At 38.3% G+C, this 15,283-nt stretch overlaps 1 protein-coding gene across 1 annotated transcript in view; it reads right to left on the bottom strand.

Annotated features, from left to right (window-relative positions):
* Nucleotides 1-5,168: 5,168 nt before the first annotated feature.
* nos1 (nitric oxide synthase 1 (neuronal)) overlaps nucleotides 5,169-15,283 on the bottom strand; it is a 41,546-nt gene continuing 31,431 nt past the window's right edge. Inside the window, exons 23-29 of the mRNA XM_005743063.2 lie at nucleotides 14,146-14,356; nucleotides 13,069-13,156; nucleotides 10,988-11,109; nucleotides 10,643-10,791; nucleotides 9,972-10,166; nucleotides 9,141-9,259; nucleotides 5,169-8,242 (exon numbers count right to left, since the gene is read on the bottom strand). Of these exons, the coding sequence (XP_005743120.1) occupies nucleotides 8,227-8,242; nucleotides 9,141-9,259; nucleotides 9,972-10,166; nucleotides 10,643-10,791; nucleotides 10,988-11,109; nucleotides 13,069-13,156; nucleotides 14,146-14,356 (900 nt within the window). The 3' untranslated portion in view covers nucleotides 5,169-8,226. The remainder of the gene's footprint in view (nucleotides 8,243-9,140; nucleotides 9,260-9,971; nucleotides 10,167-10,642; nucleotides 10,792-10,987; nucleotides 11,110-13,068; nucleotides 13,157-14,145; nucleotides 14,357-15,283) is intronic.

The following is a 15,283-nucleotide window of genomic DNA, read 5'->3' as shown; positions in this document are numbered from 1 at the left end:
CTACTAAAGATCTCATGATCATCTATCCTGAAGGAGCCATGTGACTTTGAATTAGTAACACTGAGTAAAAGCCTGGATTAATCTAAAATACTGTTACAAGATTTTGAACATGCCTAGCTGGTACTCACACGCATGTTTTCACATGCATGTGAGGACCTTTGCACAGTTGGTTCATTTCAAATATCCTCCATCAGGTGAAACTGATCTGATGAGTGAGCCAGGGAGAGAAAAGAGAGATATTCTTCCATTCTACACAAAAAGAGAAGGGTTGTGGGGGTTGGCCTGAACCTTCTGTGTCAGTTTTTAATACAGCATGACCTCAGTTTTATAATGGTGTCATCATTTTCTTTGGTACCTAACCCTCAATAGCTTGAAAATCATCTCTTTAAAGTCTGTTTAAAGCCAGAAAGAAATATGTTGAATGATGTGTTGACTTTTTAACACCAGATAAAAATGTTTTCAGTGACCCTGATAAGGTTAAAAACTGTGAAAAAAAAATTAGCTGTATTGTCTGCTTTGAAATGTTCCAGGCATAGCTGCTGAGGGTGTAGATTGACAGGTCTAATAAATGAAATGCACTAAGGGAGAAATCATAAAGTGCTGCAAGGACTATACTAAACAAAGTGCGGCTGTTTCTCTGGTGCGGTCTGTTTGGAACAAAACTCTAAAACTACTTGAATTTATTAAATTAAATTTTAAATTTCTAACTTCTAACTACTTAGATTACTCAATTATTCAAATAGCCCCCCCCCCCTTTTTTTTTTTTTTTAAAAAAATAAGTTTTGGTTTCAGTCTCCAGTTTAATTTGTGGTTTTTGGGGTAATAACACTCTAACTCCGATATTAATATAGTTTGATTACTGTAAATCCCAAAATTGCACAGAATATAATGAATACAAAGCTGATGGAGAGCAGTTAAAATTTTTACCTTCAGTATACTATTTCTTTTAATTACCTTAAAATCGCAATATCTGATTTTACTGTTTGGGTAGAACTAAATTGCAACACGAAGTAGGGCAGAATGTTGTTAGGTCAGAGGACATCTTTGTATTCCTGGCCACCTGGCAAATGTAAATTCAGCTTTTTCCTCTCTTGGTACTGCTTTTTGGTTCGAGGGAAATGCTGGGCCTCGGTAGTGTCTAGTGGCCAGTTGACTACTTTCTATCACTGAAAATAACAGCCAGCTGCAGCCAAACTACCAGTTTAGTTTTATACTAACACTTTTTTTCTGGCTCTTTCCTGATTTATTTTCTCTCTCTCTGGGGTTGGGGTTTTTTTGGCATATTTGTCCGCGTAGATACAAAATGCAGTTTTTATGTGATGATTATCCAAAACTACCTGGCCCCAAGTGAGAAAATAATTGCCCCATTTATAACCCATGAATAAACTGTGAATAAACTGATTTTTTTGAAAAGCTAAGTCTAATTTCTTTAGCCATACCTTTGCCTAATTACTGCTACACCTGTCAAATCAATAAATCGCTTAAATAGAAAAAACAACAAATCATGCAGTGACTTAAAGAAAGTCAAGAACAGCTGGGAAACAAAATCATTGACATTTATTTGTCCAAAAAGAATTACAAAGCCTTAGAGTGAAAGTCATTATCAACAAATGGAGGAAACTCATTCCATTACATTTAAGTTCACGTGTCTGTCTTGCTCTCGGTCTGTGTGTTACTTCCTGTCTTATTTTGATAGTCTCCTGTGCTGTGTATGCGATGTTCAGTTTTCCTCCTTCCACCTTGTCTCATTAGCTAGATTCTGTTCAGCTGTGTTCTAATCCTAATTACCTGACATGTATATATGATCAGAATCTCCCTTTGTTTTTTGTGGTGTTGTTCCTCATTGTTTTGCCCTCCCTTGCAGTATATTGCCCCTGAAGTCTCATTGATGTGGTTTTACATGTTTTCTGACTTTTGTACCTACTTTCAGTTAAATAAAGCTGCTTTTAGTTTACCCCTTGTGTTTATATGTCCTGCTTTTGGGTCCTACTCCTGCCTGATACACAGCCAGTCTTCACAAAAACCACAGCTGACAAAAATGAAGGTTTTGTAGTGGCCTAGACTTACAGGACTAACAGGAAGAAACCTTTGGCAGAACCCAGCTCCAGGAGGGGTAGGTTTCACAGGTGCACTACAAACTAAGATTAATGGTTTTGCAAGCTACTTGGAATTTAAAGTGAGACTTTTCTGTATCACAAAAGTGTCTCGCTTTGTACCTGGCTAAATCACTGTGCTAACTTAATTTATTCCTGTACTTAATGTATTTTACAACCAACTGATAGCAACAAAGTGCCTAAAGATAAAATTTAAAATGAGTTCACTGTTTCATTGATTCATTGTGCCTGAGTGATTCATAGGTCAGTACTAAACACAGAAAAAACATTCTTCTGAAAATGGTCAAGTAAAAGGACTGGACTAAAAATGAAAAAGCAGCCAATGTCCAATGAAAGCCTTTGAAAGACGTTCAGAAACCCTGGAGAACTGTTCAAGACCACTTTAAAAATTCTCCCTATCATCATGACATTTAAAGGTTTAAGAGGTGGCCCAATACTTTTTTTTTTTCATAATACTGTAGATGCGCTTATTAATAACATGTATAAATGTTTTTGTTGGTAATATTATTATTATCATTACTGCATTATTATTACTTATGATACTAACAATAAACATATTTCTTAAAACAATAATAAAATAGGAACATTTAGGGAGAAAAAGAGCTACAGAATAAAGAAATTAATCATCTTCCCCTGCACTATTGACAATCTTTTCTTTTGTCACCAGAAACTCAAACTCCAAAGCCTTCCATGAAAGTATCAGCCTTTTTGTCTTTCTAATAATTTTAAAAATGTTGTCTTATTTTTTACTATACCTGAGGCCCCAGGCCACGATGCATCATAACCAGTGTGCTATTTTGCATATGCTGCAGGAAATAAGAGGCAGGGACCACCCGGAACTTTTTACACGCTGTCACATAGCATGTCTGCCTCGTCAGATCGTATGCCGCCTCCTTACCTGCAACATAAAGACAGCACTCTGTCTCAGTCGTTCACGCTCCGTACCTTTTGTGTAAAAAGGAGTGATATTGCACATTTTCCCATTGAAGGACCTTTTGAGTGGGACATTGAAATATCCCTTGTTGTTGATTTTGCCCTGTCAGGAAAGCTCATTCATACCAGATGGTTTTCATTTCTGGTGAAAAGGAAGCCTGACACAAAGACTGAGATGAAATCATTAACATGCAGAATAGGACTCCACATATGTGGGTGGGTGCATGTAGGAGTGTCTTTTTTTTTAAAAGTCATTTGGTGTTTGAGGAAATGGAAAGGCAGATCGGAAAAAAACAGATGGGTGACAAAAGGGCTTTGCCTTATCTTAGATGGTGTGAACAAGTGCAAATTAAGACTTGCTATCAAAACATGATAAAATATTGTAACATTCCCACCCAATTGATCTCCTTTTGGTTGCCAAAATTAAATTATACCTTCGAGCTCCAAATCTGTATCATAGTCCTCATCAGAGCTCAGGCACTCCTGTACTTCAGGCTCCTTTTCTTCGTCTTCCTCGTGTCTTGTGCCTCTGTCTAGCACGTTCCTGTCAGGGCTTGAGTGTTGGTCTTTTGGCCCACGCATATCAACCTCTGTCTGGCTCATTCTTGGCTAGATGGAAAATGAGAAAGTAAGACATCGTGACTCGTCAAACCTGTCTGTTGTACGCTGCCTGTGTGAGCAGAGTTGATTGATTTTACTGCCAGGAGAATAAAACCAATACCTACAGTGTTTAGTTCATCAGTGTGGGCTTGTGTCTTTAAGATCGTATCCTTCTGTTTTTATAATCTTTGAAAGTACTTCCCTATCCTCCCACTCCATTCTTCCCACCTCTCTTTAACCTCTTCAACCACAAGCTATTTTTGCTCTCTTTCACTCCTTTTATTTCTAAGCTTATGGTACATTCACATATGTCTCAGTCAGTGATGCTTTATATTGTTATTTCCCGAATATATAAGTAGAATTAGTTAGCATAGCAGAACAGGTCCTGCACATGTTCGGGCACAGCTCTGATAGTGAATTTCTCATACAGTGGGACCCAAAAGTGTAATTAAAACACAAGGACATGACTTTGAGGCCCCTTCTTTTAAATACATTCATGTGAGTACACAGGTCAAAAGAGCAGTTTATAAAAGGAAGCAGCAGGTCTTTAGTCTGTACGTTTGAGGCTGTGTTTCCTTGCCCAGGGCAAGGAAAGTGCTTAGACGTGCCTAGAGATTTGGTTAAGATCTCAATTTCTAAAACCTATTATGCTCTTTTATGCTCTTACAGGTCTATAACATGCTTTCAGTTCTCACCCAAAGTCCGTCTCCTATATCTTATTTAATCTCGAGCTTTTTGAAATTCTGCCTTTGAACAGTCTCAAGAATCTAATCTTACCTACCTGGTCGTTCACACTTCCCTTGCTCAAGAGTTTGCAAACTTGGCTGCATAGTCGGTTTCCTACCTCCCCCAGCTGCAGCTTCCCACTTTCTGTTTCTGCGTCATCGTCTTCCAGCACAGACGGCAGCAGCACCTGCTTGGCCAACTTCTTCCCATGAAGCATGACACTGATAATAGCTGTAATATTGATACTAAGACAACTATTTTGCTACCTTTATGCAGAAATTCCTTAGTAATTTCTTTCTTTTTTCCTTCTGTCCTTTTTTTGTGCTTTTAGATCCAAACGGCAAGTAAAATATTTGCGTTGTGAGCTCAATCACTGCACTGAATTTCAGCAGGATTTGGTGCACTATGTCTTCTCGCAACAGAGCTTACTTAAAGGTCTTGGCAAACTCTGCTGTGGTAATTAAAAAGGCTAGGACTTCACTACCTGACTGTAAGTCACCAATCAGAGTTCTTTTGTCATGTTTGGATGGCTTGATTTGTTGACAGGTTGTCATGGCACTCTCAGTACTCTGAGTGCCGACTCTTTCAACCATGACAACCAACATTTACAGGAGGAGGAAAAGGAGGAGGGGGAAGTAAATGGATTGTTTGCTTCATAAACTGAGCACCTCACCCCCGAACTAAAATGCCTCAACCTTAAACACTTTCTACTGGCTGAATAAACCTTTCCACTCTGGTTTCTTTCTTATATAAACAAGAAAAACAAACCAAGCAAATGTGTTTACATATTCTGTAAATGTTTCTCTTTATTTGTAAGTAAATGCAAAGTCCTTGCAGCTGATGCATTAAATGGAATACCCTCAATTAAGTACACAACAAAGGTCATTATAGCAGAGGCTGATTGGATCAGAGTTGTTCATAGCAGCAGCGATACGCAAACACCGAAAAATAAGAACCTCTCAACAAAGTTGTTACAGTCCAGGGCCCCGTGAGACAGGCCAGACAAGCTCAAAACAGTCTCACTAACTGACACAGTGCTGGTAAAGAGACAGAGCTTTTTAAATATGAACAGGAGACAAAGTATCATGCATTTGTTTAATGCTGCTGTTTTACCCTCATACCTAAAGGATATGACAGACACGACAAAGAATAGGCCTTTTTTTGTTCCTTTTAAATCAAGCAGAATCAAAGTGCTCATTTACATAATCAAAATACATTCTTAGAAAAGATTGTAGTGGTAGTTTTTATAGTTTATACTTTGTCTTTTGATATTTATATATATGTATAGAAGCTATATATAATATTCTTTTCTGTTTGCACATTTTACACAACAGACATTTTCTTGACAGCTTTCATTCCAGTTCAACTAAATGTGTTTAAATAAATCAGAGCAGACATTCATCCAAAATGAACAACAGCAGGGAAAATAGGACCCACCCATTATCTCCCAACTATAACATAGCAAAATCAGAAAAACAAAAAAGTACTCTCAGCAACTGGAAGGGACATTTAAAAATCACAATGAAATCAATTAGGCATGCTGACAGCTATCTTTAATTTGAAATAAAGACAAAGAAAGGGAATAAACAAGACACATAAGCTGACAAGAAAAAGCCACAGGTTAATGCAAAGTGGGTGATCAAAAAAACAATGTGGCCCCTGCACATACATTTTCAAATTACAACCCTGACTCGTTGGAAAGCAGCAAATGACCACAGTGGCAGTGTGATTGCCTCTTGTCTCTGGATGAAACTTCGCTGGAACTTAAAACAATAGAACCGAACTGCTGCGATCAAAACTAAAAGCCATGTGGGCAGCTTTCTGTTACCAAAACACCATCTGTAACATTAAATCTGCAGGCTTGTGTGACTCAGAGCAGGGTACTCATGCTTATTTTAAAAATCGAAGCAGTTTGACAAGGTAACAGACAAGTAGAATAATCATGTAAAAACACACACCTGAGATCATGCATGTTTTACACCCACTCGTATATAGAGATGCGCACACTTATGATAATTTCAAGGGCACACATATGCATGCATACACACATGCGTGCTGATGCCGTTGAGCAGGTGTCAGGTCACAGTGAAGGGGTGGCGCGTGAGCCACAAGGTAGCACAAACATGCAGAGAAAAAAACTGAAAGGATGAATGCATAAACGTAGGCAAAGTGTTAATGTAAGGCAAGAGGCAGAGGAGATATGATGCTGTTAAATAGATATTTTAAAGGCTCAATAGGTGATAAGTGGAGCAAGTTGACAGCTGTCAGATACGAACTGGGCAGCATCTTTTCCCCTTCAGTAACAACGTTTTGTTACGGATTACTTGAGTTTTAAGGAAAAGGCTCTTTCTATTTTACTGAGAATAAAATGAACAGATCAATACCAATATTGTGTTTTTACAGCAAATACAAAGCTACAGCCAAGAACCATTTAGTGTAGCTTAGCATACAGACTGGAAACAGGCTCTCTACAAAGGTCGCAAATACGGCACGATTAAAGCTCACTGAGTAACATGTTATATTTAATTAGTTTATTCTGTACAAAAACCAAAGTGTAAAAATAGTAAACTTGATTTATGGGCAATTAGGGGTAAGAAGACCTGGAAATGGGGGAAACAGCCTTGCTAGACCAATCTGTTGATATCAGCAGCATTTTAATTCTGGACATCAGGTACCCATAAATACGTTTCTTCTTCAGACTTGTGTTTTAGTTGGACAACCTTTGCTGCAATGAAACACAACAAAATCTAGGACACATCTTAACAAAGTTTTAAACAGCTGCCACTGAGATAGCCTATTGGAGTGAATTAATGTATTTTCCATGATATCGAACAATTCTTTTAAGTTGTTACTTATTCATTTACTCACCGATTAGTCATTTACTCTACAGCTTATTCCAAACAGCTGATGAAAAATAAAAAAAATCCTCCGCGACATTTAGAATTTAACACATTATAATACGTTATACCACATTGAACATAGTACGATTTAGATGTTAAATTAAAAAGCCCTCAAGACCTATATTTTTGTTAATAGTTTATCATTGAAGTTTATTTTTAAGATATATTGACTCACGTTTGGTCTTTAGTGGCTGCCCTGCACATTAGTGCTGCAGTTTCAGCAAACACCACCTGGGACCCAAAAGATTATGATGCGATGGCAGAATGAGCACACTAAGAAAAATGGCACTCGCACAGAGGCTGATGCATTTTGAAGAATTGCCAATGAAGAGCAAGGTAATCTGTTTATGGAGGCAGTGGCAGAATTTATGTTTTCATTATTCAGGGATACCTGTCAATACGTTAAATTTGTCCGCAGCACGTGTCCTTCAGTTTCTCTGTCTGCATGCCTATACATCTTTTCTTTTTCTTAGTCAAGGACTAAAGAGATTGATATTGATAATGAAAAACAGTCCAAATATATTTGAGCAGTCCTTATACTTTCCCAACAAGTAAAGTTGACTTAATCCACACAGAAATGAAAGTTTACTATCTATGCCACACATTTCCTTGCAAATATAAAACCTCAATAAAAGCCTTTTAACAGTAACAATAACACAGAGTATATTATATTTCTTGAATATATTGTCTTGGTCATGCATTCACAATGAGGCAGGTCATTACACTAGATCATTTTTGGAAGTATCATCAACAAGCAAAAACAGATTCTCAAAGAACAGAACATTTCCAACTTGCTACAGACAAGATCGCAGAGCCCAACAGAAACATTAAAATGGTATATAAAAAAAAGAACACAAACAAACCCATTTTTTACAGTACAAAAATTGGCACAGTATTAGTAAACCAGCGGTGCTGTGTCTTGTTGTTTTCAGAAAGCCTGTCGATTCATCGACCTACGAGCAGAAAACCCTGAAGAGAAAAAAAGTGCGAAGGACAGACAGACAGACAGACAGGCAGGCAGACAGACAGACAGACAGACAGAAAGAGCAACAGAGACATGGAAATAGAGATGTTACAGTCATTACTCATCCAGCAAGCAGGGGCTTTGATGGCCGAATGTGAAATTCAAGTGACAATCCACACAGGAACCATCGTCTGTGATGCATTTTGTTGGTGGTTAATGAGCCATAGTGGCTATGTAGGGCCCTTGTTTTGCTCTTATGGCGAGGGTATATGAAGTGTCTAATCTTGAATATGCACAAATAACGCTGGAAACAAAAACAGAAATGGAGCAGAGCCACTCGCTTTCACTCTAATCCTGTTAGTTTAAATGCTCTTCTCCACAGGTTTCTATGGTTACCTGCTCTGTTTTCATCTGAAGCTAGTGATGACAACACATTGTTGTCGCCAGCAACTACAGGTTGCAGATTGAAGTTGACTTACAAATGTTTCTGAGATATAGCTGCTCTTGTAGTTGCAATATTGACATAAATATGAATGGGCTTTTCCACAGTGGTAATTGGTCCTGATTTTACTGTACGGATGTGAATGAGTGAATGATCAATAGAAAAATAGTTGATATGAATCCTTTTCTGTTTTTTTTATTTGTTTGTTTTTTTGATGATGGAATACATTTTTCTATATTTTCTTAATATTAAATAAAGAACTGATTTTCACAAAGCCTTTCCTCATGATTAATTAGAAGTTAGCATGAATTCACAGTGAATCATCAGTCATTTATTTTACCCATGAAAAATATTTTACCAAAGAAAAGATTCTTCTGACTTTTACTGACATTTCAGAACAGTTTTGTAACATACTAAATATGAAAAGAAACAAAAAAATACTGGAAATGTAGAACACTTACTCATCTGAGTCTTTTTTGCTCTCCTCAATGTAGGCTATGGACTCTGAACGAATACGGTTGGTGACCTCGTAGGTGCGCAGGGTGACACCAAAGATGTCCTCGTGATAGCGATTCTCATCCTAATGACAACAGATTGGTAGCGAGACAAAGCTGAGTAACTGTTTGCCAGATGTGTGTGTAGCATAATAATACGTTTTCTCTAGCAGGCTGTAGATATACCTTTTAAAATGGGATTCTATGGGAAATGACCATGAAAAAGGCTAGCCAAAGACGCTGGCTACCATGATGTCATCCATCGATTTCTGAAGTCATGTTTTGAAATATAAAGATGAGTAATTTGAAGCCAGGTGTGACGAGAGATGGGCGGGTCTGAATGTGAAACTGCATACACACTGGTTAATCACTTGTCAATCACAGGTCATTAGCCAATGGGCAAACATCAGATAACCCTTCTTTCTGATCATAGTATGACCAATATTGACAAAATGGACCTGCAGTGGCAAAAACACCAATGTGAGCCAAAACAACATGGTAACATATGGTTACACTTTAGAGCCAAAATACTAAAAAAAAAAAAGGTAAGGTTTCAAAACAGGACCTCACATACCAGTGTGTGATCGGGCTTATGTCCATATACAGTCCTTAAACAACATTACCTTTGCAATGATGGATAGCATCTTACATTTAGTATTTTCACAGCTGATCAGGTATTTTAACTAACTCTAGAATCTCCCTTAAATTAAGTTTACTTCATGGTTCAGTAAGGTAGAATGGAGTATGAACGTGAACATAACAGGGATGATATTGCAGAGAGAACTCCGCCACTCTTACCCGAAGCTTACTGATAAAGAAGCCAGCATCCTCCAGGCTCATGTTGCCCTGCTGCTTGATGATTTGCTGGACAGTCTTGAGAACATCTCCTGCCATTGTCACATCCCCACACACGTAGATGTGTCCACCCTCCTGCCTCAGGCACTGGTACACCGTCTCTGACAGATGCTCGCGCAGTACATCCTGTACATATTTCTGACAGAGAGGCAGTGAAGAAATGATGAGTGTGCATGGAGAAGTGAAGCGTGAAAATAGCAGAAAAGGAAACAATGTGAAAAACTGAGTCAGGACACTACACACAAAGTAAAATTTGCAAACTGCCACCTAAAGACTGATATGCGCAGGAACAAAGCAACCTCAGAGTAAGAAAAATTATACTCTGTGGATTTTGTTCTTCTTTTCAAATCCGTGTATTGACTGTCACTGCTAAAAGTAACAGAACTGTAAACAAAGCAAGAATCAATCACAACAACAAAGGAAGCATTGAGCATAAAGAGGACAAAGACAAATGTATATATGAAAATGTATCAGCAGAATGACATTGGTAAGTAAAAATACACTATATCTACAGAAGTATTTATCCAGCCATCTCAAATTTGTGAATTTATTTCTACCTAAACAAGCCAGAGACAGATGTTACAAGCGACTTCCTTCGTGTTTAGTGCTTGTACCTTTGGTTTGCCAGGCTCTCTGGAATAGGCTGTGTAGAGCTCCTTAAACACCCCTTTATTCTTGGCCTGTATGGTCTCCTCCTTGTAGATGTGGTCCATCTCAGACTGCCGACAACCAAACACCAGTATCATTGGGCAGGATTTCATCCCTTGAAGATAAGAGGTAAGAGTTACTTTGTTGCTCTGGATGGAAATGCAGAAGTGATATCCAGAGTACAAGTGTCAAAATTACATTATCACTTTAATTTGAAGAATAAATCTATAAGCACTGAAAATACATTGCAAAGTCTTTTTATAAGTTGGTCAAAAGTAACTCTATGGATTGAGGGAGAAGAAAATTCCAACCGTTTTGTTCAAGGTCATATAGTCTTTGTTGCCAGAAGCTTCTGAATGGGGCAATCCCTGTTCCTGGACCCACAAGGATGCAAGGTGCTTGGTTGTTCTTGGGAAGCTGGAATGATGGTGCACTAAAATAATGCCACACACACAAACAACATCCAACAAATTACCATGGAGCCTATAAAATGTAATAAAGGAATAATAGAGTATTTTAATAATAAAAATAATGGATTGCATTTATATAGCGCTTTTCAAGATCCTCAAAGCACTTTACAATTCCACTATTCATTCACTCTCACATTCACACACTGGTGGAGGCAAGCTACAGTTGTAGCCACAGCTGCCATATCATGCCATTGGCCCCTCTGGCCATGGCGCAGAGGTGAAGTGTCTTGGCCAAGGACACAACAAACGAGACTGTCTGAGCCGGGGCTCGAACCGGTAACCTTCCGATTACAAGACTGCCAACTCTTGAGCCACGGTTGGGGGACATCGAGCTATATGGGTAAGTATAGCTTGATGTCAAGATTCCCCTAATCACAAAGCAATGGTTCTGTCCTGACATTTGTATGGAATCATTCTGGAGACGATGTCTTATCCGTGTTATTGGTTTTGAACATACCACAGCAAAATTAAATAAAGCTCGACCCACGACTGTTGACGCTTGGAAAATCTTCTCATCCAGAGTTATCTCCTGGAAGAGGCAATAATTGGTTTTAACTTTGTGTTTTTGTGTCTTTTCTTTGCTGTCCCTATGCCTTCTTTACTAATTTTTGCTTTGCTACTGCAGTTTACAGTTGTGCTGTATATGTCTGTACCCCCCCACCCCAACCCCGTTCTAAATCAATAAAATGTTGATCACAAAAAAGATTCCCCTAATCCTTTCATTGCCTCTAAAACTCACTAATTGGCACATTTATTTTGTTTATTCACTGTAAACTTATAAATTTTACAAAGAACACTCCTGGTAAGATAAAAATGAGTTGTTTTACATAAAAAGATAAAAGGTACTAATTAGAGAACTTTAACAGCAAATATTTCGGTTATTTTTATTTCCACTTTTAGTCTTAAGGAATGAATTGATAATCATATTAGCTCTATATCATGCATGCAGACAAGAGAGTGGTACCTATCTTGGCAAATCAGCTTACTTTGTCAAACATCACCTTTTCATGTGTCATGAAATGTTTCCAAGGAGCCAGACTTTCTTGTATTTTTTAATGTGGCCTTGAACAACAGTTCTCCAGGATTTCTAAAGGTCTTTTAAAGCTTTTCTTTAAACACTGGCTGCCTAAAATTGTACCTTTGTACCAAAAAGATGATTCTCAAAGGGCTCCTAGACAAAAAATTGGCATATCTCTGCAGGAAATAGTGTGTGTCCATAAACATTTAGCGGAAGTAGAGGACAGAAGAAGATCAAAATCTCATAAAGAGTATTTATAAGAAATAAGAAATGCAATAAGAAATGCATTTCAGCCAGTGTTGTTGGGGATCTTGTAAAAATTAATGGAATTATAAATGTAGAAATGTACTGTGAGGTTTACCATCTGGAAAAATGTCTGGATCTATTGTCATGCTGAAAAATGAAGCTGTTACCAATCAAGCGAACTGTCAATGCAGTAAAAACACACCTGGATAGAAAAAACACTCAAAACACACCACCAGTCATGGACTGGCCTCTGCAAAGAACGAATCTCAACATTCTTGAAGCAGTGCGGGATCATCTTGACAGACATTATCACAAAAAGTGGGTAACATCCAAATACGAGCTTTGAATGTCCTTCAAGAAGTCAGCGGAACTATTCCCGAAGAATATTTGACGAAATGACAAGAAGGCTTACTTAAAAAAAGACTTTCCAAATACTGACTTTTAAGCTCTTTAGAATTGTACCTGATATACCAGCTTTTATGCTGTTTGCCTGTGTATGTTTGCATGCTTCAGTAAATTGCTGCACCTACTTCCCATTCTCTTAGAAAATATAACAAAATAAAGGGTTGGCTAAAGACTTTTGCAAATTAGATTATAGATTAGATTAGATTAGATTGCATTGCCTTAAAATTTCTTGTAAAAACACTTTGATATTTACCCTCGGACAAAGCACGGCACCATCTCCCCCTTCTCTATCCTGTTAAGCCACGATGAACACACTCCATGATGGATTGGTCCCTCTCCATCTGAAAGAGATGATTACCGAGCAAGCACTTTACCTTTTTCTCTCCCCTCTGCCTCCCACTCTTTTTAAGCGTACAAACTAACAGGAAAAGAGTGGTCCTAACATGTGTTCAAGGCTATAGCCATCTTCCCCTCTTCCTCGCGCTCTTCCTCTAAAGGGAAATTACAGTAATTCAGCTGTTGCTTATACAATCATAGTAATATGTTCACATAAGTGCACATTACAGGTGGGAGAAGATAGCAGTTAAAAGGTATAGTAATGCTTACTGACTACTTTACAGGCTGAGATTATATACTGCCACAGTGGTGCTAAAAACAACACTTAAATCGTGCCCTAAATAATGCCTCATGCCTAAATAATGCAGTGAAGTAGACTGAAGTATACTGTTTGTGCTTGTGGCCATATTTATAAACAGAATATGTAAAGTCTTTCTCCCAGTGCGTGTTTCTGGTTTTTACAGTTTTGTTTTGGCTGCCTTGTAAAGCAGACTTACATTCTAAGATAACTTCCAATCATTTCTCTTGTAGCTTCAGAAGGTTTTCAGAGAGTCTGACTCATTTTTCTTTTTTAATCCTTGCAGTAGCCTTGAAGGAGCTATGGCACTGTGCCTTTTATCCATGGCAAAGACTTGACTTAACCGAAATATATACCAGGCCTGCACTGGTTTGAGAAATGTCTAGTATGTCTAGTACTTTAAAATACATGATCACTGAAAAAAGATGTTTAAATATCAGACTACTTTCTAGTTAAATGAAGAAAAAATAAACCAATAACTGCAATATATTAATTACCCTGATATCTGTATAATTTGCATTCTTGACATGTTGATAAAACCCACATGCATAATACTTCAGACTATGAAAAGTCTTCTGAGTAGACTAAAATTAACCTCTCCAGGCAGCTGAGAAGACCTAAGCATCTGAAGCTACGCCTACACAGCTTTTAAAATCTTGGACAGGAATTAGAGCAGTTCAAGTACCAGGGCCTTACCTCTGGCGCGATAGGAGACCACAGCCACTGTGAGATGGATCTCCCCTGGGTGCAGGTCTGGAGAGGAGCTGATAGAATAGTAGCGAGGCTGCAGAAGAGGCAGCTGGGTTAGCAGCAAAGTGGAGGGCATCTGGATAGAAGGAAACTCTTCCAGCACCTCCACCAGTGTGGGATTGTTGTACCACTTCCACTCCTCATACTCCTGCAATCCCTGGAGTGTCACAGAGAAAGACAATGTGGTACAAAGGTATCGGCTGACATTTCTTTGATATAGTTTTAGTCATGGTAAGTTATTGAATTATTGTCGTTCAGACTAAGAAATCAATGCAACTCCCACAGCAACTGAAAAGAAGAGGATAGTTTCCTCTTTTGGATCTGTAAACATTTCTCACTCAGGAGCAGGAGGCAGCCACAAGCAGAGCTATTCGCCATTCACTGCCCAACTGTTTCTGTGTGTCATCGCTGACATTTGGATGTGAGGAAAGTAGAGCACTGCCATCAGGCTAAAAAACCTTTGATATGTTATCAACTTTTGCTTTGTTCTCAAGCTGCTAATGAGCGACAAAATGCCCATTGAGAACCCACTGGTGTGGTCCACAATATGAGCTTAAAAGACAGTTTGAAGCACCTAATGCATAATTAGCAAAACTCTAACACCATAAGCACTTTGGGGCCTGGGCTTTTTAACCTTGATAAACAGAAGGGGGCGTAGGACTGTACAGATATGAGAAGCTGATAGATTTGTTTAATTAACTTTTTTAAAGAAGAGAATAAGCCAGACGTGGCAACATGTTTGCTTTGTATTGCTTGGAAAAACAAGAAGAGAAATGTTAAAAAACAAAACAATTATTCCTGTAAGGAATGAACTTGAGATTTAACTCATTAAAACATGTTCTGCAGTGCTGTTTCTACTGTACAATTTCTTCTTTCTGAATTCAGAAGCCTACCATCTTTCCCTCTTGCTTGGTGACAATAATTCTGTGTATGAGCATATGAGTCACTGCTTGGCCTCATCCAGCCTTTTCCACACATTGACAAAAATGGAGAGTGAATAGTGGGAGGCACTGCAAGGGGGGATGGCTCTGGGTTAGAACGATCAACGGCTTTAATTTGGCGCCAGCTAACTCCTACTGTACGT

The sequence above is a fragment of the Pundamilia nyererei genome, unplaced genomic scaffold (genome assembly GCF_000239375.1).
Source record: "Pundamilia nyererei isolate P.nyererei 1_Seehausen unplaced genomic scaffold, PunNye1.0 scaffold00127, whole genome shotgun sequence".
Lineage (NCBI taxonomy): Eukaryota > Metazoa > Chordata > Actinopteri > Cichliformes > Cichlidae > Pundamilia > Pundamilia nyererei.
The sequence above is the reverse complement of the archived record's forward strand: the minus strand, read 5'-3'. Positions and strand labels throughout refer to the sequence as shown.